Here is a 26527-nt window from a genome sequence, read left to right as displayed (position 1 = left end):
GTATACACAAGGAAATGACAACAGTAACAGTGTTGAAAGGATGCAATATTTGTTAGAAGGAAAATGATATCTTGAAAGAAACAAAAAGAAGCATTAAAGAATGGTATAAAATGACACATGAGATTAAATTATTACAAGAAGACATTGAAGATCAGGCTATGTTAGGAGAACAATTTCATCAGGAATATGAGGTAAGACAACAACTTACAGATCAAAGAAAAGAGAAGGAGAATTATAATTCAAAGACAAAAATTGGGGTCAATATGGACAATAGGATGGCAAACAGATTAGATATAAACTATTTTAAGGAAGACACTAGTCAAATGCATTGGGATGGGGAAGACATGAACCAACAACTAGAATTTGCAAAGGAAAACACAGAAGAAGAAGGTTTAGAGCCAATAGAGTGTACAAAAGATCAGGAAGAAGAATATATAATTCCAGCAACAGATTCAGAACAATAGAGTAATAAAACAATTAGAAAAAATTCAAAAAAGAAAAGTTATAAATTTTGGCAAACACCAATAGATGGGAAAGATATCTTTGAAATTAAATATATAGAGGTGAAGGATAAAACAAAGGAATATAGTATCCCTCCAAAATTTGAAGCTTTTCTAAAGGAGTTTGAAATGTACAATCAAGAATATTTTATTACAAAGACTGAGCTTATTGAAGTGTCACAAAACTAGGAGGAATTTTGGGTACTAAAAGAGACCCCAAAAACATTGGAAAAGGAAAATTTAGAAAAAGATATAGGTATAGATGTAGAGGAAAATGAAATAATAGAACAAATATTAGAAGATTTAATAAATGAGGAAGAAGATAAAGATGGAACTACAAAAGAAAACAATAACCATATAAGTATAGATAATTTGGCTATTTCAATTAACCAAGAAGGATTTAGAACTTCAAAATGTGGCAAATCAAAGTTGAAAAGAGCAAGAAAATCACTCAAGGAATTAAAAGATGTAGATTGTCAGGCCAAGGAACAAAAAAAGATATTTCAGGTTCTTAAATCTGGGAAGGGGAAGTGCTTCCCGAAGAGCAATGAGGATCATAACATGGAATACTAGGGGCCTGAATGCTCCTAGTAAACAAAGAGTGTTAAAATGTAACCTAACACTCTTTGAGTCAGATATAATTATGATACAAGAAACTAAGCTTAACAAAGAAGAAGAGGAAAAGCTAAGAAAAAGACTAGGCAGATGGAATGCGGAATTGAAGGAATCAGATGGAGCATCCGGTGGAATGGGAATCATTTGGAATACCAAAACAACAAACATTAAAATTATAGTATTGAATAGCAATTGGATGGGGAGTGTGGTTTCAAGTAATAAGCATAATCTCCAATTTATTCTCATTAATGTTTATGGCCCAATACGAACTTCAGATAAATAGAAAGTCTGGGATGATATATCTGTCTTTATAGAGTTAGATCATAGACAAACATGATCATAGTTGGTGACTTCAATGTCATACTTGACCTCAAAGAAAAAAATGGAGGTTCTTAGATTTTAATAAGAAACATAGTAGAATTCAGAGAATGGGTCAGAGTTAATAAATTGATAGAAATACCAACCATCAATGGAGTATTCACATGGAATAATAGAAGAAAAGACTTCAGTTATATTGCAGAAAAATTGGACAGATTCTTTTTTAAAGGAGAATTAGTAGAATTGGATCTCACAATCATTGCCTCCATTCAGTCTAATGCAGGATCAGATCATTATCCAATCAAAATTGAATTAACATAACCTATAAAACCTAATAGGAATCCCTTCAAATGTGAAAAGATGTGGTTCTTAGATAAAACATTCATGGAGAACCTTAAACAATGGTAAGACGAAGGCAAGTTTATAGGATAAAAAATGTATTGTTTTGCATCAAAACTTAAAATACTCAAAGAAAACATACAAATATGAGAATAAAACAAATTTCAATAATATATTCCAAGACAAACTGAATAATGAAGAAAATCTTTAAAAACTAAATAATGAAATTATTAAAAATGGTATGGATAATTAAAAATTCATTAAAGAAAAAGAACTATGAATCATACAAGAAGACATTTTAGCAAAAGAAGAAGTCTTTTGAAGACAAAATTCAAGGGAAAAATGGTTAGTAGAAGGAGATAGAAATACAAAATTCATTCACAACAGTACAATACACAACAGGGCTTTTAAAACTATTATTCAAATTAAAGATTATAATGGTAGTACTATTGATAATCCAATAGAAATTGCTCAAACCTTCCTCACATACTATGAGAATCTATTAAACAATTATGACTTGTCAAATTTAACTAAATAAAAAATTATGCTTAACAAGAGCTCTTTGGGAGCTAGAGTAGGGACCTTTGGGGATCATTGCGGGGATCTAGGTAATAGTAATTGTTTGAAAAATCATTTTGTGTGCACTTATAAAACTTATCTATAAGTGCACTATAATTGAAAGATTTGTATAAGATGACAGATATCTAAGCTTGGTTGAAGAAAAAGTCAAATGATAGTTTAGCATTTTTAAATTTATTTCCACTTTGCTAAATTCATTTAAGTTGATTTGGAATTAAAATTATAAAGAAAATAATTAGAAATATAAAAGAAAATATTAAATGTATAATAATGTATATCTAGATATTTTAGGTATAATTGGTCGATGGAAATAGTTTTTTATTATTTTTTAATTAAAATATATAATTGACACCGAAAAATAGTAATATAATTTAATTGACTATTTACTATATTTGTATACTAATGATGCTTCTTTTTTATAATTTATGTTGAATTTGTAGTTTAAAATATTTTATAATTATAATTTCTAATAAGAATAATATAATTTCAAATTCCCTTAGAAATTAATAATGAAAATATTTAATTTATTAATTATTTATAAAGAAATTTTAGAAAAACTGATACAAATAATTTTTAATCTCATAAATTTCAAATTTTTAATATATTTATAACCTTAGCATTAGCCATTTACTCGTCTACTTTATCTTTTTTTTCCATATTTCAATAATTTTAAAAAAATACTATGTATTGTGGATAAATTAAATAGTTCCTTTAATGACTATTATTAGTAAGGCAATTTTAAAAAGAATTTATTTACGCCTTCAAATATGCCCTTTCACATTTTTAAATTACAAAAATAATTGAAATAGACCTTCCTCACTATATACTAAATAAAAAACATAATAATAAAAATTGTCATTTTCATTTAAAAAATTAATAAAAATAATATGAATATTTTTCCTAACAATTTGGGATGAATACTAATTCCAGTAGTAGTGAAAATGTTGTCATACGTTGTCTGTTGGGCATTTATTACATTGTTATCATCAATCTTTTACAATTGTTTATCCTTGTCCTTATATATTAACTCTAAAAAATCACAAAAACCTAGCAAAAATAGGCCTAACCAATAGGAAATTTGGAATTCATATTTAATAAATGGATTTTTGTAATCATAGCACACAAACTTTAGAATATGTCCATGCTTCAGTAGAAAAAAAATAAAACAATAGTTCAAAGACAAGAACTAATAATACTCTTCCTATACAATACACAAAATTGTGATAAAATCATTCATATAATTTAACCTAAATATTTATGCACTCTTTTCTTATCATCATACAAATCACATCAAATGTGTTAATAATGATCCAATCTAGGTGGGGTAGTAGATACCTCTGTCAACTCCACAAATTTTATTTTAAAAAAACACGTAAGAAAAAACCAATCAATTCCCTATGTGTCAAATGCTAAATTCTAAAAGCATTCATAATACCTAACTGCCATATAGTCAAATGGTTAATAAATGCAGCAAAGATTAGCATATGAAAGCACAATATGTGTCACTTCATGAGGGGCAATGTCACTTCATGAGGGGCACTGTGAGTAGTTGTTGTGTACATTTGCCACCTGCTACTCATTTAACTAGTATTTCATGTTCCATAGACTCATCTAAATAATGACTAAGCACATTCAATTCTGACATGAGTATTAATTATATTCTTATCGTTAGTGTTTTTTTTTTTTTTTTTTTTTTACATTTTTCAATTCGAAAAATTAAGATATATGTCCAGGAAAATGGTCCTTGGCCAATCAGACAAAAAGATTTTTCTTTTGATAAATGAATTGTAAAATATACAACCTAAAACTTTAGAGATATGATTATGGGAAAAAAAAAAAAAAACAAATAGACAAGGGGGTTAGACATAAACATTAGTACCATGCCTTATATAATATAAGGCAGGTACTAATAATACACCTAAAGTTATCACAGAATTTGACAACATGGAACTCAATAAACTTTTTACAAAAGATGAAATCAAATTAGCCCTTTTTAAGCTTAGCCCAAATAAATCTCTAGGGCTTGATGGTTTCCAAGCTTTTTTCTTCCAAAAATGTTGGAAAATCTTAGGGGAAGAATTATGGAAAGCAATAGAGGTAGCTAGAAATGGGGGATCAATCTTAACTAAATTTAATCATACTTTTTCAGCATTAATACCAAAAAAAGTTGTAGCAGTGTCACCTTTACATTTTCACCCCATTGCATTATGTAATACAATATATATAATTTACTCAAAAGCAATAACAAATAGGATTAAAACTTTGCTTCCAAAAATTATCTCAAAAGAACAAATTGGGTTTGTACCTGGTAGATTAATACTCGATGGAATATCCATCATTCAGGAAACTATACATTTAATAGTTAATAACAAAAAAACATGTATGCTTATGAAGTTAGATATACAAAAAGCATATGACACAGTAAATTGGAGGTTTTTATCTAAATGCTTAGAAAAGTTTGGATTTTCCAAACAATGGATACAGATAATTTTTAATTGTATATCTACTCCAAAAATCTCACTACTTATTAATGGCACTCCTGAAGGTTTCTTGAAGATTTCAAGGGGTATCCAACAAGAAGACCCCATGTCACCTTTTCTTTTTATAATTATGGAAGAAGCATTTGGTAGAGCTATTCAAAAGGCACAAGGTGTAGGATTAATTAAAGGCATTAAGTTGTTACTGAGAATGTTCCAAATACTACCCATCAGCAGTTTGTTGATGATGGCATTCTTCCAGGAATTAGTACCAAGGAAGAAATCAAAGCTTTTAAACAAATTATATTGGATTATTCATCAACATCAGGACAAAAGGTTAATGAAGAAAAATAAAAATTTAAAAATTTAAACACTCCAGAGAACATGGAGGAATACATATGCAATTATATGAGATACAAAAAGAGTAACTTTCCATGCAAATATTTAGAGATATACTTAGAAGAAGGAGTTAGGAGTAAAAAAGGATGGGATAATATCTTAGAAAGAGTAGAAAAACAAAGAGAATCATGGAAAGGAAAATGGCTAACTAAAGCTAGGAGAGTAACAAAAATTAAATCTATTCTATCAGCTATTCCTACTTATCCTCTATCTTGTCTTCCACAACTGAATAATGCTAATAAAAAAATGGAAGGAAAACTTATAAATTTTTGCTAGAGTGGAACAGAAGAGAAAAAAGAAATAAGCACTAATAAAATGGAATAAGATATGTTGTCCTAAGAATAAAGGAGGATTGGGTATAAAAAATCTCAGTTAGCAAAATGAGGCATTAGGAGCAAAGCTAGTGTGGCATCTATACAAGGAAAATGATTTTTAAAAAAAGGGCAAAAATACTTTATAATAAACATCTTAATCCATTAGACCCTTCCTCTCTCTTTAGAATCAGAAATCCACCAAGTGCTTCAAAAAACTGGAATTTTATGATGAAGTGTAGGCTTCTGGTCAGAAAATATCTAACTTGGGATTTAGGTAGAGGTGATGAGGCATTATTCTGGGATGATTCATGGGATGGTCAACCCCCGATTATTAATTTTGGAATATCCAGAAATAACATCAATGTCATTACTAATATTTGGGGACCCAAGGTTTTAGATGCCAAAACACTTATCAGGATTGATGAGACTGAGACTTGGGTATGAAAATCTTTGGACAATATTAATATTCCAAGTATAGATAAAACTATCCTCAAAAATATCCTTAAGGGTAGATCTGTGATTCATAATAATCGAGTAGATAAACTCGTTTGGGAAGTATCTAATGATGGAGTATACAAAGTTAAGTTAGGATATGATCTTATAATTAACTCACATAGATGGGATAATATTGCTATACCCTTGGATCTATGTTGGGATTAAGCATGCCTACCTAAGGTTGGTATCTTTCTTTGGATGACAATTCAAAATTGGATTCTTACAACTGATAGATTCTCTAAAATGGGTTTTGAAGGACCATCCAGATGTAGTCTATGTAAAAATGAATTTGAAAATATAGAGCATATTTTGTTTAAGTGCCCCTTTGCACAAGATTGTTGGTATTGGGTTAAGAATAAATTGAATTGGACATCCCCTATACCTCAGGATATTGAGGGATTTCTTAGGGGTTGGCCTATTAAGAATAGGTTTAGCATATATGAGAAATTATGGAATATCACACCTACAATCATTATGTGGGAAATATGGAAGGAAAGCAATTTAGAACTTAGTAAGATAAAAAAAAATCAGTAAAATCGAGGCAACCATCATAGAAGTTATGAATCGCCATCTCAAGAACACACCCAAGGTGGAAGGTGCATTCTCAGTATGGGATGAGAATATGAGGAAAAACTGGCCACATTTGATTAATCCTCCCTTAGTTTATCCTGAAAAGGATAATATAGCCAAGAAAGAATGTAAATGGGTTACACCTCTGATAGAATAGAAGAAATTAAACTTTGATGGAGCTTTTAGAGGGAATCATGGGAAAACAAGATTGGGTTGTATAGTTAGATCAGAAAACAAAGATTGGATATTAAAACGAGCTAAACCATTAGGTAATGTAACTAATAATATAGTTGAATTGGAAGCATTGAAAGAAAGGTTAAAATTAAACATAAAAAATAATATTAAGAAATTAATTATTGAAAGTGATTCACAAATCATCCTAAATGCAATTAGAAAGTGACAAACATAGAACTGGATACTAAATGCTAAACTAGAAAGTGTACTTAATCTTGTAGATTAATTTAGGGATATTAGAATTCAACATATTTATCAAGAAGGTAATTTAAAAGCTGATAAATTGACAAATAAAGGAGTGGAGGGAGAAGACTTTATATATTTAGTAGGACAAAATTAAGTTAAGCAGAATCCTAAGATTAGAGCAAAGGATAGTTTAGTAGAAGTATGACACACCTTTATAAGAAGTAATTATTAGACAGACATTCATAGCAAGTAAATCTACTTACATTTATAAGGCATCTGAGATACAATCATGAAACATTAAGTATAGTCTCTTTTAGTGTATTTTAATAATTCTACACAAATATGAGTAGGCATCAATCAATGCTTAACAACCCAAGAGTTGCCATCTGTTATTTAACACTCAGAGTATTAAATCTTTTTACGACTCTTCTTTCTTAATAAACCCTATAGTTTCTCTATGAGCATGGAGTCTTCAATTGCCCCCTTTTATGCTCTAGAAGTGAGGACAATGGTGTTCAAAGGATCTGTCAAACAAGATAGGTGGAATAGGATCATTAACCTGGCAGATGATGTTTCTAGGTTTTTTTATTACTTTAGTTGTTGCCTTAGCCTAGCTTGGATTGAAGCCTCTTATGTTCCCTTTTGATTTCTTCTTTCTGATCTTTTGGGACTGAGCTAGATCTTTATTATAAAAGATTATAATCATTATTGAACAAATGTTGGTGGTTTTTAGCTACTAATGATGATCTATGATCTGTTATTTTATTGAGTTTATTTCCTCAATAATAATTAATGAAGGAGACTTAGATAGAATATTAAGTCAATTTGTATTTGTGAGGTATTTAAAATAAACCTTTGGGCCTATATGCATGAATTTATATTGTATTTGGTTACCACTGCTCTACTTCTTCCACTTCATCATTATGGATTTAGTTTGCACTTCATTATACTTTAAGCAGAGGAAGGTGTTTATTGATTCCCCTGCTACTAATTATTTTATAACCTTATTTAGGCAATATGTATGAATTCAAGTTGGCTACTGATTCAGACTTCTCCTCTTAAACTCATAAGTATACGATAAGAATAAGATGAAACAATGAACATCTTAAATTATTGAAATTAGTTAATATAATCTTGATTGATCTATTCATTTGAACTAGTTAAGAACCCTGAATATCTAATCCACTCTAAGTAAAAACCAGTAAACTGAATAGGATAAGGGATGAGATTTTAGATAAAGATTCATTTAAAGCCTATTATAAAACTCTTCTAATTAACTCCATTGGTACAATTTAGAATTCTTATTGTATGAATAGCCTCTTAGTATGTTGATTGGTCTTTTTACTCCTCCCATTTTTCTGATCACATTGATCTGGTTCTAATCCCATTTTGGAAGATAGTTGTATTTTGTCATGCAAATGGTTGGTTGATCACTTCTTCATGGTAGGATCCTTGATGAATTTAGTTCAGAACCTTGCCTCTCCTTTGATTTATATTCTCATTTTCAAAGGAAGTTTATTTGTTATTAATTATTTCATCAAATTTTGTATAAACCTATACAAAGTTTCATATAAACTGGGGTATGCCCCTTTTAAATTGTATAATATTGGACTTTGGTCCTGCGTGAGACTAGAGGTTTTCTTGCTCTATCCTTTCCTACTAGTGCCCGTTTGAACGGAGAATTCTGTAAATTCAATTTTATTTTATTCAATATAATACAAGGCTTCGATTGTTTACTGATTAAAAATAATAATATTTTAATTAATATTTTAATATAATTAGATAAAAAATATATATATAATTTCTAATTTAGAATTATAAAAACATTTATCGTTCTATTGTAAATACATATTTAAATATTTAAATAATAATATATGTAATAGAAAATATATACAATGAAAAATAATTTCTAATTTGATATAAATGTAATTTTATAATTATAATCTAACTATAATATTAAAATTTCTTAAAATGTAAAATCATTAAAGAATTGTTAGATATTTTTTATGTCTTTTATATTCTTATATATAATTGTTTGGGCATTTTTAACCTATACTTTCTAATTTTATTTTCTTGGTTCTTCTAGATGAACTTCATTTGGCTTAAAATTTGTCTTTAAAAACTCAATCAAATAAACTATTTTAAATTTATTTAGTCAAAATTATTAAAAATACAAAAACAAGAAAACTGGAAATAGAAATATTTCTTAATGATACAAGATTTCCCTTACACCCAGGATGCTCTTGCATCATACACCAGGGGTAATTTGAGTAGTGACCATGTTATGTCTCAGGTAGTCAGATGAAAACCAAGACGATCAACCTCCTCATGTGTTAGCCATGATAAATCCTCCACTAGCCTCACTTTCAATTTGACTACACACTCTTCATATTTATATTCCTTGTGCCTCTTCCCTCACAACTATCCAATATTGCCTCGATCTACTGTGTAGCTGACGTAGATGTCATAATACTCTATTGTGCTTCTTTCACTTCATCTGCATCACCTCACTCATAATATTTTGGCAAATCTTAATATTGAACACTAGTCAAATATTTAGTTTAGCAGGAAACTCTGCTTCGTAGGCATTTTTGCAATCATGTCTTTTTGCTATTTTGCATAATCCAAACTTCTTCATTTTTAGATTATTAAATGCACCTAGTAGAAATATCTCCTTCCTCAAATGAACCATGACTTTATCACCAATCTAAAATTCTTTATACATCATTTTCACATTTGTCTTAGCCTTATATTGTGTATTCATCTTTGTAATGTGCTTCCTTACCTCCTCATGGATTTTCTTCAAATGTTCAACAAAATCCTCTTCTTTAGCACTACTTATCTCTCCTTTATCCAACTACCTCAATTCAGAAGCATTTATGGGACTGCTTCCATATACAATTTGGAATGGTGATTTACCAATAATCTTATTGACAAAATTATTGTTTGCATATTTTTTCTGTGGTATAATCATATCCCAACCTTTTGGTTTATCTCTAACCAAACATCTCAACAAATTCACCAAACTCTAATTCACAACGTTTATTTGTCCATCAATTTGTGGATGGTGTGATGAACTAAACTTTGAATGTGTCTTTAACTTCTTCCACAATGTATGTCAGAAATACCCAACAAAATTTGTATCGCAATCATGAACTATACTCTTTGCCAAACCTTGTAGTCTCACCACTTCTCTAAAAAATAACTTTGCCACATGAATAAGATCACTAGTCCTCTTGCATGGAATATATGTATCCTCTTTGAAAATCTGCCAACCACCACATATATGGAATCATGCCTTGGTTGTATCCTTGGTAAACCAAGAATGAAATCCATGCTGACATCTTCCCATGGCTTCTCAGGTATAGGTAATTTATGATACAATCTTGTATTCTACTTCATGCCTTTTTCCATTTGACATACTCTGCAACTCTGTACAAACTTCTTAACATCTCATTGCAATTGTAGCTAGTAATAATTCTTAGCAACCAAAGCAATGATTTTATCTCTACCAAAAGGTCCAACCAATCCTCCACTATGCTTCTCCCTAATGAGATTCTTCCTCATAGAACTTATGGGAATGCACAATTGACTTGCCTTGAACAACATACCATCTTGGATCATGAAATCCAACCACTTTATACTATCAAGTGTAACAGTAATTGTACAAGCTTTCAAGCCTCACCAAAATCAAGATCATCCAGATTAATATTCTTGAGTTCCTTGAACCTAACCGCCTCAATCTACATTTTTGTTAGCAAAAGTTGTCTTCTCCTAAGAGCATCTACAACTCTGTTAAACTTCTCACTCTTGGGTTTCAAAATAGATGTATAACTCTACACAAACTAAACCCATTTAAAATGCCTTTGATTCAATTTTCCCTAACTATTTGAATATTGTAAAGCTTGATGATCAGTATAAATAAACATTCCTTAGGAAGAAGATAGTGTCTCCACTTCTTTAATATCTAAACTATAGAATCAAATTATTGATCATAAATAAAATACTTTCTTTTGGCATCATTTATTTTTTCACTGAAATAAGCAATAGGTCTACCTTCTTGGCTCAAAACAACTCCTATTGCAATACCACTAGCATTATAGTCTACTTGAAACACCTTACTAAAATCTAGAAGTGCTAGAATAGTCTGCTTTGTAACTTTATGTTTCAATAGATTAAAACTCTTATCCACTCCTACAATCCACTTAAATTATTTCCTATCTCCTATCATTGTTTCAGTCAAAAGGTCCACAAATACTACTAAAACCTCTTATAAACTTTCTATAAAATCTAGACAGTCCATGAAAAAATCTTAGCTTTGTTGCACTCCTTAGAGCAAGCCATTGAAGAATAGCCTTCACTTTCTCAAGGTCCATATTTAGACCTTATGTTGATACCACAAATCCCAAGTACACCAACTCTTTCACAAAACTACACTTCAAATTTATCAGCAATTTTGCCTCACTCAACTTATCAAACACATTACAAATGTACATCAAATGCTCCTCCAATGTATTAATAAAAATCAAAATATCATCTAGGTAAACAATGACAAACTTATCCAGAAACTCCTTCAGCACCTCATTCATGAGCCTCGTGAATGTGCTCGATGCATTGGTTAGCCCAAAATGCATGACTAACCAAACGTACAATCTATCCCTTGTCTTGAAGGCTATCTTACACTCATCTCCTTCTCTAATGTGAATCCAACAATACACACTCTTCATGTCTATATTTTCAAAATATACAACTCCACTCAAATAGTCCATAATATCATCCATCCATGGTAATGGAAATCTATATTTTATTGTGATCTTGTTCATAGCTTAAGAATTTGTATGTGTCCTTTATTCTTCATTCTTCTTAGGTGCCAATACTACCAGTACAACACTTGGACTTAAACTGTAGCGTATGACTATGACATGGATTAATCTTATTATATGTGTGGACCTATTTGGGATCTTAGTCATTTCTCCTATGTGCATTTAATGATTGTTGTAAACCGACTAAGGCATATTAAGTTTATTTGGGTTCTAGATTGTTCTATTTGCAATAGGTTGACTTGTGGTCATGCAAAAGTTTATAAGGAGGGGTTTAGGTAGTCTTTAGGCATTCCATGAGAGTAGCAGAGATTCAAGCTAGGAATCTGGAGTTACAAATTTGTGAGCAGAGCTAGTAGCTAAATGTGGGCTTAAGAAACAAAGAGATTGCTTGGTAGCTTGCGAACACAAGTTTAGACCTTGCTTGGGGTTTCTACTAGATTATTGTTGCAAATCTAGGCTAGTTAGTGTTTGGGTTAGATCTCAAGAGATCTTGCAGAACTATTACTTGCTTTGTATTTGGCTATAATCAGGAAGGTTTTACATCTTGACACATTATATGCAATCAGTTGTTTGCAAATAAAGAAATTAAATTTGGTATTAGACCATGTGTCTTGTGTTGTGTTTCCATTTTGGTGTTTATTAGCTTGGACATCTCCTTTGGGGATTCTCTAGGCCTTCCACTGCATCATGGGGTATCAAAGAGAAGGTTTGATCTAGTTGGCAATTGTTGGAGCATGGTTCCAAAGAGTTCATGTGATTCATATTGCAGATTTGTGCTCATGGACTTGTGATTTGTTCTTGGTTGTTTGTGCAAGGTGGCAGGTTGCGATATGTCTTGCAAGCAACTCGGGTTTGTCACAAGGTGCTTGGATAGGATTTGTTGCAAAGAGTTTTTGAGGATCTTGGAAGATGCCTCTAAGAATATTGAACCCTAGGATGATTGCAGATCTTCATGATGTAGTTGAGGCAAAGGTAAAAGAGGAATTTTCTTTGGTGGGCATTGTTTTGTCCAAGTGAGTTGGAGAATGAAAGAAGGAAGTCATGCATCACTAGAGTTGGAATCTATCAATCCTGAAGAGAGTTGTCTAACCGATGAACAAGATTGTGCAAGGAAGAGGGCATAAAAAGGTTGAGGTGGAGGTTAGTTTTGTTGATCAGTTTGTGGAGTCTCATGTGAAACCTGTAGAGCAACTTGTGGTTGTTGCTAAAGAGATTCCTAACCTTGTTGGTGTTGGAATGGAGATTTGATTTCATGATCAATTGGTTGTGTCTAACATGGAAATTTTGGAGCACTTGGTCATGGATAATCAGGTTATTGTGGGTGATGACTTACATGTTGCATAACATCTTATTGTGAGCCACGGGCTTGTTGATGTTGAGAGTTTTCCATGTGTTGGTGAGGGCTTTCATGTTGGTCCTTATGTGGTTGGAGATCTACATGTTGTTGTTTTTGCGAATGTGGAGTTAGATGCACTTGTTACAAATATGGATGGTAGTGATAAGTTGCACATTGATTGGTTAGTGGTGATACAAATGATTTTGATGTTTGAGTGAATGAAGCAGAGCTATTGGATTTACAAATTTATTCTCTTGTTGTAGAGGGAGTGGAAGCCTTTGTGAAGATGAAGTTGGGTGCAAAATTTCCTTATGGTATCAAAGTTTGGAACATACTTTTCTATTTACCTAGGGAGTTTGATGTAGGAGCATCTTGGATTTTTAGTGGTTTATGTTTGGTAACTACTTTGGAGTTCTTGGAGGGGTGTTTGGTAGTTTCTTTGGAGTGTTCTTTGGTTTCGATTGAACATGCTTGACAGATGAGCTTGTGCTCGGTAGATGTTGCTCAGTCATCTCTTCCCAGTTCTTGGTCAGAAGATGTGTGGCTTCACTAATGAACTTGGTGGCTAAATGGAGTAGGTGATCTTGGTAGTGCTCAGTGGAACTCGAGCTTGGTGATCTTTGTGGTGCTTGATTGGTAAATAGATTGGTGGATGCATAACTCAGCTAACACTATACTCAGTGGATATGTGTGAGTTGGTTCAAGTGTTCTTTCACCGAGTGGCTCAATGTCTATTGATGATACGTGGTGATGATGCTCAGTGATGTGGCTCACCAAATGAATGTTCTTAAAGATTGGATCGATGGACTTGGTGCATTTAATATACATAGTGTGTGATTGTTATGTGGATCGATATTGGGATATGTGTTGACCTATTTGGGTCTTAGTCATTTCTCCTATGTGCATCTAATAATTGTTGCAAGCCTACTAAGGCATATTATGTTTATCTAGGTTCTAAAGGATTCTATTTGTAATAGGCCGACTTGTGGTCGTACAAGCCTAGAAGGAGGGGTTTGGGTAGTGTTTAGGCATTCAGGGGGAGTAGTAGATATTCAAGTTGGGAATATGGAGTTGTGAATTTGTGAGCAAAGCTAGTAGCTAAATATGGGCTTAAGAAACAAGGCTATTGTTTGGTGGCTTGCGAGCATAAGTTTAGATCTTGCTTGGGATTTCTACCATATTATTGTTATAGATCTAGGCTAGCTAGTGTTTGGGTTGGATCTTGAGGGATCTTGGAAAACTATTTCTTGCTTTGTATTTGGCCATAAGAGGGAAGGCCTTACAACCTAACATATTACAACTAATCAGTTGCTTATGAATAAAGAAGTTGAATTTGGTATCAGATCTTGTGTGTTGTACTGTGTTTGCATTGTTGTGTTATTAGTTAGGGGCTTGGACATCTCCTTTGGGGATTCTTTGGACCTTTCACCGCATCACAAAAGTTATGGTGTAACCCAACCCAAATCAAGAGATTGAAAATTTTATAGCCCCACTAAAAAATATGAAATATTACTTACCCTCACATGATTCAAATCTCAATCCCTCCCAATTACAATAAACACATGACGAGGTTATGGCCAATGATTAAAGGTTGTAAGTCTTAAGAGTCTAACTCAAGCACACTTGAGCCATCTCCATACTCAAAGAAAAAATTATCCCTTAATCATCAATGTAGTTAATTTGCAGGCAACATTATACTCTTCTATCATGTGAAAAATCGCCATCTAAAAAGAAAATGTTTGGTTTAATTCACTCTATCATGGAACCTTGACAATAAGTTTGCAATCATTTGGCACATTGATAGTCTAAAAATAATATCATCTAAACCAAATGATACAACATGACGATTCCTCAACACCATGTCATTGCTCTAAAATTATGTTGCTATATATTAGTCATTGAGATTTGAGAGCTTATCCTGTTTCAAGGCTGCTTAAAGTTGAGCTTTGTAGGCTTGACAGAAAGGTTGTGACACTATGGTTGCTACTAAGATTTCTACTTCCACCTTAGAGCCTATTTTTTTTCTTGTTTTATGCATGCACCCCCAATGCCCACTCTTCTAGAGATCCTTCTTATAAAACCTCCTTCATTCCCACTATGCCACTCACCTTTTCTCAAACATCCAGTCTTTTATCAACATGACCGGTACGCAAATGTCCCCAAATTCTATCATGTAAAATATACATGGCATTTCAAACTTAGCATATTCAACCAATTCATTCTTACTAGGTGGTCATGGTGTCGTGTCAGCTCTTAAAGACACAAAGGTAATATATTGTGAAGTTAAAAAGGGATGACTTCAAAAAGAGGAATTATAGCCTTAATTATAAAAAGAATCAAGGTTATGCATTTAATAATTTGATTGTTCACAACACACATATGGTCACTTGTAAACAACACATGCTAAGTAAAAAATTAAGTTTGGAAAAAGCAAGCCAACTTTGACTATTTAACACTTCTAATTTAGGAATCAAGTATTAGAGTGTGATGTTTAAGTTGTCCGTGCATATATATGAATGAAGGCTTCCTTGAAAATTTATTGGCATCTTTGCTAAATTCAATGACTTATTTGACGAAAGATAATATCTTCGAAAGAACACAATGAACATTAGGAGATAGCCAAAATTGAATTCAATATTAAATTTTATATAAATATATTTGGAGATTATTGTCAACAATGAGAGTTGATGATTATAATCATTATTATTATTATGACAAAGCCCCTCACCCCCCTTTTTAATAAATTAATTTGACTGACCACTAAAAATAAATTTAAACTTAATAAAGTTGAAATGGAGGGATGGAATATTCCCTGTAATGAAATGTAAGTCCAAGAGTTGTACCACAAACATTCAAGGATGAGAAGGGTGGTGAATAAATAGAAGGATAGACAATTGACTTCTTAGTTTACCTATGATAGGAAAATGATAAACATTGATCCTATAACATCGTGACCTTGATTGTCTAGGATGCACTAACTCTATGATGTCAAATCTTACCAAACTTTCAATTTTGTCTTTAGACACAATCATTCAACACACCCTTTTTCCAATGACACCTTATCTCCTTCATAATGACCATGATACTCTTGTGTCTAATTGTAGAACAAGTAGTTAGACTAGTCACAATTTTGACAAAGCATTAATAACTTTTTGACTTACAAAATTTTACTTCTACTCAATAAGAATAGTTCAAACATGTATTACATCATTAGAACATACAATTTCATAACTGATAAGAGATAACCAATTTTACTCTCTAAGCATTTCATATCATCAAATCTATTGTTTCGATCTAAACCATTTATGGTACGAAAGAAAACCATTCTTTGAAATTATAAAAGAAAAACGTTTAGGACATAATATAGACAAAACCACTAGTTCTATATACAAAACCACTTAGGGCATCAAAACCATTGATTTAGCAAAGGTAAACCACTTAGGACATCAAACGATATGCCGAAAGAAATCTAGAAGTTTTTACCACTATTTTATATATGCTCCAATCTCATAACAACATGGGTAAGAAGTACATCAAAGACCAAAAGGAGCTCTTCTAATTTATCACAAAAGATTGGGCCGCAATTATGTTGGCAAACAAATGACAAGGAACTTAGGTTGGGGTCCTGTCTACTAGTAATATTCATTTTAATATTTTTGATACAATGTTGAACTTTGGCAATATTTTGATAATTATAGCCTACTTTATAAAGATGGATATTGTTGGATTGCCTTTGACACCCAAGTTTTAAAATTTTGAAACTAAGCTCCATGGAGAAATTTCTCCAATTTATTTTAGCATATTACATCAATTTTGGTTTAATAATGCTTTTGTGAGTTTTTGTTAAAAAAGGCATTGGGAAGATTAATTTAACTTGAAGCTCAAACCTCAAAGATTCAAGATGCACGCTTTGAAGTTCAAATGCACCAAATTCAAAAGCTCACCTTCAAGTTCAAAGACATAATCATCATTTCCAAATTACAAACCTAAGAGTCGGGTTTAAAAACACAGGCATCATAGGTACAATTGAGTTACTGAGTTCGCTAGTTCACAAGGACTAATCAGGACAATAAGTCCAAAGGATTAGGTGAGATGATTTCAATGGTTTAGAATTCAAATTTTAAAGACTCAAATTGTGAATGTGGAATGCAATAGGTTCACTTTTGTCATGAAATGTACCAATGGAATAAAAGAAGACTATCATTATGAATATCACTAATCTTGTGGTTTATACACATGTACTCTCTCCTCCTTATAGAACTCACGTTGTCACCCATTGGTTTTGACTAATGATCCCTTGTCTTGTTTGAGATGTCATATAGTACCTTGGAGGATGCATGCAAACTATATGACAGAATGCCCAAGCCCAATAAGTGTGTGTCGACCAGTTCAATCATAGGTGGAAGGTTCATTTTATTAGAAAAACAGAACAACAAAATCAAAGAAGATGGAAAAGAGAAATAATATGCTCTTCCAGCTTGTTATTCTTGAATAATAGATGCATATTTGTACAATAGATTGACCCACCAATATTCCTTTATTGGTAAATAGATTGACAACAAACTAATTCATGATTGAGAGCACCCACATATATGAGAGACACATTTATGACATCTACAACTAGTCATTTTTACAACTCAAACTCTTTGCCACATATGCAACACACATAATCAGATATGATTTATTTCCTAGAATTAGAACATTAACTCCAACACATTTTTGCATATGCAATACACAAATGAGAAGGAATTTGCAGTGACACTAAAATGAACCATGTTGAGATCTCTCGGAAAGGGCCAAGAAAAAGATCATTATTGCACTTTGATATAAATATTTGCATGTATGAAATATCTGTTAGCACTTCACTTATCATCAAAATGGAGAGCAGTTGCGAGTACTTTTATAATGTACTAAAAAACATCCTCTAAAAGATCAAGCATGATTCTCAATTTTTAATTTATAAGTTTCTTCAAGGCCCAAAATATTTACACACTACAAAGATACCTCAAACCTAACAATCTCCAGTTGAATGCCAAGACAATTGGACTATTTAATTGCCCCTTGTCTAAATGAAATATAAGTGGATCAGCACTTCTTTTAATTCCACATCATTACTTCTATGGTCGAAGGTATTTGGTGATCAAAAGAAGAGGGAACATATTTTTCAGATTAAACAACACTAGTAATATCAAGGATCACAATTAAACGATAATTTCATTTAGTAAAAATGATGTTATGGGAATGAATTCAAAGATTACTATTAATCATTTAGAAACCTTATTTCAAGAGTCAGTTACAAAACTAAATGAGGTTTTTCATAAACATTATATATTGTAAAAGGTTCTGATTTTTCCAACAGTTATGGGGCTATGAGAAGGAGAGAATACATTTTTTTGAGTTGTGATTGTAAGAGATAGGGGGAAATAATATATTTTGATTTATGTATAACTTGATTGAGGACAAGAATTATTCTTATTATGTATTTGGATTAAAGATAAATGTATTTTCATATCTTATGGTGTGAGATTTATTTTTCATTGAAAATGATCTTATGGTCATTCCAATCACATTCCTTTTGTTGTCCTACTTTTTCTTATCAAGTGTATGCAATATTGTAAAATCTTGTGGTTTTGTATGTATTCATATATATGCAAGCAAAATGTTAAAGGTTTCCTTTTGTTTCTCTATAATGGAAAGAGATAGCATGTAGTTTCTAGTCTGTTTGCGTATTCTTTTCTTAGTTATTTCAATGTAATTTCCATGTTGATGGGTGAATGTTATTGCCTTTTCTTCTCATTAAAGACATAATCAATGTTTAATTCATTGTAAATCTTAAGAGGGTTATCAATCTAATGGTATCTTGTCCAAGTATTAGTGGCATTTGTTCTTCTATTAAGACGTTTTGAGTCGTTTCTTGTATCTCTTTTCAAAGGACAATTGTGTTTACTAACATGTATAATGCTCTACTCTAGTGGTAGCTTAGTTATTCATATGTTTAAAGGTTATCTTTTGGATATTTTTGATGAGTGATGTTAGGATGACTAGTTATATTTCATACCTTGTTAAACTACTAATTATGCTCTTTTGTTGATGATGTTAATATGTGGTTAATGTTCATCTATTGTTGATAGTTCTTTGTTGTTAATCACCCTTTGGACTAGTCATAAAGGGACAACACTCTTCCTTTGTTACATTGTTTTATCAAAAACGTCCAATTAAAAAACAGTATAAAAAATTATCACTATTTCTTTAAATTAATAATTTTTGACATTCTGTAAAAGTTGAATGAGAATTATTCTTTGAGTTTTGAAAGCAAAAGTCTTACCATTTGTTATCAAATGTTGTTAATGCATTGGCATGTAATAAGGATTTTAAAATGAAAAATTAAAATAAGTTGTTTGTCGTTTATGTTAGGATCTATGTTTCCAAGGGACTCATTTCCAAGATGTTTTGAGGAAGGAGACAAAAAGGAAACACCTCATTTCCAATTGCAAAATAATATGCAAGAAATGGTAGGAAATGTCCCTTGACATTTGAGGGGCTAGTCATCCTCAAATTACCTAGGGGACACCAAAACATTCCCTATCTGTCTTCAAAATAAATAAGTGCCCCTTACATATTCAAATGATTTTTGACATTAAAAAAATTGTGATTAAATATATCTTAATTTTTAATTTTTAATTTTTTTGATCGGTAAACGGCCAAGGCCTTGATTATTTTATTAATATAAAAGATAAAAAGTAGATTAGCTATCTTTGTTCAAACGGGCACTGGTAGGAAAGAATGGAGAAGAAAACCTCTAGTCTAGCCCGGGACAAACGTCCTTTATTATTACATATTAAAAGGGGCATACCCTAGTCACCAATAATCAAAGTTCAAAATATATCCAATTGTTATGCAGTAGAAGGGGAATGAACCCCAGATTAATTACACAATTTCTTAATTAATTGGACCATATGCTTTGTCAGAAGCCACTATGATACTTCAAATAGGTACTCATTCACCTTGTGCTAACTTACTTCCCACTCTGATGCGAATAAACAGTCCACTCTATAATCTACTCAATGAACATGGTTAGAGACAAACAATAACTTTAATAAAAATAGCAATCTTTCATCGTCAACAAATTATCCTAATCTGAAAACCTACCATAAACAAAACAATACCGGCTTATTATCATGCCAAATAAAGATGGAGGAATGTAAGATTATCTAACAACTAGAATAATTACTCTTCTAATCATAGCATTTAATCCACTATAATCAAGATAAGCAAATTAATATATGCTAATCATCTACCTTGTAACCAAGAAATTAATATTATACAAACCCCTGCCCAAAGAGATACCTGACATGGTCACAAGCCTATTTATTTAAGTAGAGTAGAAACACTTCAGATGCTTAATCAGATCAAATTCGGAGCACCAAAAATGATAAATACAATGTCGCAATCCAGCTAACTTAACTTTTATCATGGTCATTACATCTAATTTCAACTCACCCAAACATTCATAGAGGCCTTATCACCAGGAACACACATCATCTCAGAGTCTCTGGCTTATTGAATTAATGAATACTCATATCAATCAGGCTAAATAACTAAATTAAGAGCCTTAAAAAGACATTCAATCAACAGACTTGGCCATAGAATGCTAGTCTAGAGCATCCCCAATCAACAAGGATGTCTCTGGCTCATTGAATTGAAATACCCATAACAATTAATCTGAATAGCTAAATTAAGAGTCTCAATAGTTCATTCAAACAAAAAACCTCATCTCAGAATGCTAATAAAGATCAACCCCAATCAATGAGTCAATAATTAGAGATAATGCAAGCCCAATTTGTGAGGTGAAATTCCAACTGGGAGGTAGATAGCAAATTAACCAATGAAGAACTGTTAGAAATGATTGAATTGATAATAAGAGTTGTTGGAATGATAAAGAATGTTCTCAATCATTGTTTTGTCATTGATGTCAAACTTGCTACTTGCAGGAATGACAATTGCTTTAGTGATCCAAATACTATCAATTAGTTGGTTGACAAGGTGGTGGCAATCAATAAGATGTAACTAGAACACCTAGAGAAAGGTTGAAGTTATGATGTTGTAATGAAGTACTAGGATCAGCTAAGCCATTGATGAAAAAGTGTATTTGATAACATACTATAAGATACAGAAAAAAGGGCACACTGAAACATATTAAAGAGGTTAGGTGTTAGCTAAGTCTTTTACAAAGCTCAACTAAGAGAAGGTGCCGAGTATATCATATAAGCCGAGTGATCTTCAGGTGTCGAGTATATCATATAAGCCGAGTGATCTTCAGGTGTCGAGTAAAGAGTAGGTGCCGAGTAACACAGTTTTCTGTAGGTGCCGAGTAACACAGTTTTCTGTAGGTGCCGAGTAACACAGTTTTCTGTAAGTGCCGAGTAACATAGTTTTGTGTAGATGCTGAGTAACACCGAGATGCCGAGCATCAGTAAAACAAATAATGTCGAGTTGCTGCATTATTTCGAAGATCGAAGATTCGCCAGAACTAAGCCGACAAGGTTATTACTTAGAAGTTTGTAAATTAAATAGAAGATAAGAATGATGAGCTGGTGGCACAGAACACCATGTAAAACATTTTTGAGGATACAACTGGCGAAGTTTCTAGAAGAGAACAAGATATGGGGTAGATACATTGTATTTTACCTAATCCATATTGAAACCCTAAAAGTGAAGAGGGAGAATTGAGCGGCAAAGGCATATCAGATCTCTATATAAGGAGTCATTAGTTAATGAAAAAAATGAATGAGAGAGGGGTGGTCAAGCATGAAAGTGTAAAGTGCTGAAGAAGGTGGAAAAGAGGAAAGAGAGCATAGTTACTCTATTTCAGTAAGAAGACCCCTGATATGGATGCATTAGTACAGTGAGGAGACGAAGCTTGAATAGATGACAAGCAGTCAGAGCTGAAGAGATAAAAGCCAAGCATAAGGACTAAACTGAAAGTGTGATCTGAAATTTGCAAAGTATGTTGTAAGTTATATCAGATCAAAAGTTCATTGTTGTTACTTTCTAGCAATTGTAACAATTAGTTTAAATCCTATGGACTTAGGTTGGTTTGATAGCCATGAGATAAATCCTTTAACAGGGTGACATTCCCAGTGAATGTTCTAAAGTCCTTTAACCAGGCCCATTCCTAACAGTGTGGTGAAATCCTCTAACAAGGTCACATTTAACAGTGTGTTGTAAGCCTTTAACAGGGAATCACTTCAGAAGAGTGAGAATCAAGTAGCATGTTACTGGTGGTTTTTCCCAAATTGGGTTTCCACGTCATGTGTTGATCTTGCATGTTTTACCTGTGCATGTTGATTTACTGTAACTTTCTAATATGATTGATTTAAGCTTGGATGGTTAAAAGGTTTATGAGTTCACTACATTTAGTATTAAAAAAAAAAGTTTTATTAGGGCATTTGGGACCTTGAATAACTGATTCACCCCCCCCCCCCCCCCCCCCCCCCCCCTCTCAGTTATTCTAAAAGATTCTAACAAGAACCTCCTCAAAATAGTATAGATTCAAAAGACTAAAGCTATCAACATATAACCAACTGCCATCTACAACTATCAAGCATGAAAGCATCGAGATAAATCCTCTTGAATTTATAGAATAGAATAGGGAGCCCAAACTATAGAGATTAGATTAGCAGAGTTATTATCACTCATCCATATAAGCATTTAATAATATGCTTTCAGTCTAATTAACCATCAACATAAGTTATAAGAAACGAGAGCTAACAATAATCAAAATAGCCAACATCAGCTATCCAACTGCCAAACCAACTAATCTCAACCAAGATAACCAAACAAATATAAGATATACACATACCATTATATATTAACCAGAGCTATTCGTAAGAACCATATAACATATTATCCTTGCATTGTCTGTTTGGAAGTAAAGGAGCAAGTGTCTCCATACCGAGGTGAAGAGCTATATACAACCTATCACCTATTACATACATAGTCATAAACAAACTAGTACAAACCAAAACTAAGCATAAAGCTATACAAAAAATGCCAACCCTAAAAACATATTGGTTCGGCCATTACAAAATTTAAACATATTATCCAATTGAACTAGCAAAATTCCTTATTTCTAGTATACCATTATGACATCAGAGATGTCATTAGGATTTTCTACTTGAAAATTAGGGGGAAATTTGAAATCAAATTTAGCCCTACTTGTCCTTTCTACATTTGGAGTGCAGAAATTTAGGGCTTCTACATCCTCAAAGGTAACCCCTAGCTGAATGTAAGCATTAAATGCTTTTAGATAATTGATTAACCAATCTTTATTCTCCTCCTCCACAATGGTCATCCAACGGAGAAGGAATTGGATATTGGCCTCCATTTTGAGCCATTCTCTATAAAAGACGTAATTTTCTCGAATGACTAAGGATGGACGGTGGAAAGCAACTCTCAGCTATGGCGAGCCCAGCAGGAGATCCATGTACTTCTTTGGCAGTGGGATCCTCAGCTTTTCATCGATACTAAAAACCAATTGTTCTAACCCCTTCCTCCATGTAGGGTCAAAAATACTACAGCAGATACAGATGATATCATCAGAATTCACCTTTGGCCTCGCCATACATCTAATGAAGGAACCAATTATGTCAGTATTAGTTCTCCATGTATATTTATAATCGAAGACACCCTCCCCAATTGCTCTGCTCACTTTAGTTCTTGCCATTTCGTCCATAGGATTTAGAATCCAATTCCAATGTTCAGGTTTGACGTTGCCACAAAATGCCATGGTGCAGGATTCTGAAGTATGGAAAACATAAACATTCGAATCCATGATCAACGATCTCAATCAAACATAAAGCAGAGAAAATGACCCCAATAAAGACAACAAGAGAACCCTCTAGAAGCCCAACCTATCATGACCTCATCTAGCTAACGATAGCAAACCTAATCATAGGGAAAATACCATAATGCTATTACCAAAACAATGAAATCATATCATACAAATAAAATACAGAAAGGAAGCCACCACTCCTAATGATAGGAGAAAAAGGATATGATTAGCTCATATCCTAATCCCAAAACACCGACGTAGAAAGCATATGAGAATAAAACCAAGAAGGCACCTCCCCATACCAAGGCCAAATAACATAACTAAATTAAAAGAGAATAAAATAGGATTTAATAAACCTAAAAAAGGATAGAGAAAACATGACCTATAAGGATGAACTCACTAGGACGAAATATGAACTATCCATCATTATAAATCTGAAAATTTACCTTGTCAGCTCCTTTGTTTGCTAAACAATCTGCTTTTTGATTGCCTTTTCAAAAAAATGACAGATTTGAATATCCTCAAATTGATCTAAAAGAACAAGAACCTCGCCTAATTTTGAATTCAAGACCCAATTGGGGGTAACGTGCTTCCTAACTGCATTTAGGATTATCTGAGAGTCACCTTCTGTGATGACCCTAGTCAATCCTAATTCAAGACATAACTACAAACCTTTGTCCAATGCTTCCAGTTTTGTTAGGTTATTAGAGGTAGGTAGAATGGACATAGCTTTCTTTGCTACCCACTTATCAATATCATCGTTAATGATACAACCTAGTCCTGCCACACCAAGATTACCTCTAGTTGCTCCGTCAAAATTGAGTTTAAACCGTCCATATGGGGGAGGTGCCCATTTGCACTTATACCTAGGCTCCTTGCTTTTCTTAAGGCGTACAAGAGGCGGGTTAATCAAGTTGGTCCAATTCTTCTTCATAATACCATCCCAAATAGAGAAAGATCCTTCCTCTTTCATGGATTTTCTAAGATGGGAATTCATCACTTCCACTATGCTAGCCTCAATCTTTAATAACAAATCTTCTAATTTCATTTTGGTTTCACGAAAAATATGACGGTTTCTCTCCTTCTAGATCTCCCATGCCACAATAGAGGGGCATATTTTCCATAGTTTATTATATACTCCTTTTACCATGCTTGTAGGCCAAGCTTTAAGGAAATATATGAAGGATTTTGACATAGGTGTTGACCACCCTAACCTAAGTTTAAGCCACTCCTAGTAGGCCTGGGAAAAAGGACACCTATATAACAGATGATCCATGTCCTCATTGTTATGTTTACATAGCACACACCACGATGGACCTAAAACACCAAATTTGGATAATCTATCAACTGTCAAGATTCTATTTTGGAATGCTAGCCATAAAAAGAAGCCTACCTTAGGGAGACAAGCTGCATCCCAACAAAGTTTGAGAGGATTTTCAATTTTGCTCCAACTTTGAGAATGGACCAAGGCTTTGTATCCATTTTTCACACTATACTTTTCCATTATTTGATGCAGCCTGAATAAGTTCATCTTTCCTTTCTGATTGCTTAATCTTCCCATCTGACAAAATCTTCTCATAAGCCTCAATAGATAAAGGGTCTAACCCCAACCCTTCCAAAGATCTCCAAACCCATCGATAGGTACCTTCCGAAGAAATTTTAGTCTTATAATTACTAATTTTATCACCCCATAATGAAACCAATTTATCTTTGAGATCCTTAGGGAAGGGACTAGAAGTAATCGAAGGGAGTCCATCCCAGGAGTCTTCCCAAAATAAGGCTTGATCACCCAGACCCACATCCCAAGTGAGAAACTTGTAGATTAAAAGTTGGCATTTTGTCATAAAATTCCAGCTTTCTGACCCTCTAGGGAGATTTATCATTCTGAATATTGACAAAGGATCATTTGGATTAAGATATTTGTTGTAAAATATCTTAGCCCACTTGTGTTCACTTTCTTTATAAAGATGCCAAATTAATTTTTCACCTAAAGCTTCATTTTTCCATTGAAGATTCTTAATCCCTAATCCCCCCATATCCTTAGGTTTACATATATTCTCCCATTTGATGAATGCCAATTTTTTATGTTTTTTACAATCTTTCCACAAAAAATTTCTAAGTTTGGCTTTGAATTTCAAAAGCGAACTTTTAGAGAGGGGAAGACAGGAAAGAGGAAAGGTTGGAATGACAAATAAGACATAACTAATTTTAACAGTTTTTCCTGCCTTTGAGAGCCATTTATCTTTCCAGCTACCAATTCTTGCATCTAGCTTGTCAAAAGTATTATGCCAAACCTTACTAGATTTTGAACCCTTCTCTAAAGCAATCCCTAGGTAATTGCATGGAAACTGACCTTTTTTATAACCCATTATCTTACAAATCTGATCTTCCATTTCTATTTTAGTATTTAAAAAATATATCTCTGATTTGAGTTTATTCACTTTTTGGCCTGAAGCATCCATATGTGACTTAATGATGGCCTTAAAACCCAATGCTTTTGAAACTATA

At 32.7% G+C, this 26527-nt stretch overlaps 1 protein-coding gene across 1 annotated transcript in view; it reads right to left on the bottom strand.

The window, feature by feature from the left end:
• LOC149576554 (DNA-directed RNA polymerase subunit beta (DUF616)) overlaps positions 1 to 24953 on the bottom strand; it is a 62580-nt gene extending 37627 nt beyond the window's left edge. The window contains exons 1-2 of the mRNA XM_089794722.1: positions 24692 to 24953; positions 23795 to 23985 (exon numbers count right to left, since the gene is read on the bottom strand). Coding sequence (XP_089650848.1) covers positions 23795 to 23985; positions 24692 to 24953 — 453 coding nt within the window. The remainder of the gene's footprint in view (positions 1 to 23794; positions 23986 to 24691) is intronic.
• Between the last annotated feature and the right edge of the window lie 1574 nt (positions 24954 to 26527).

The sequence above is a fragment of the Cupressus sempervirens genome, chromosome 1, assembly GCF_028749045.1.
Source record: "Cupressus sempervirens isolate cs-2001-9-10 chromosome 1, ASM2874904v1, whole genome shotgun sequence".
In the NCBI taxonomy this organism is placed as follows: domain Eukaryota; kingdom Viridiplantae; phylum Streptophyta; class Pinopsida; order Cupressales; family Cupressaceae; genus Cupressus; species Cupressus sempervirens.
This window is presented reverse-complemented; position numbering and strand designations above follow the sequence as displayed.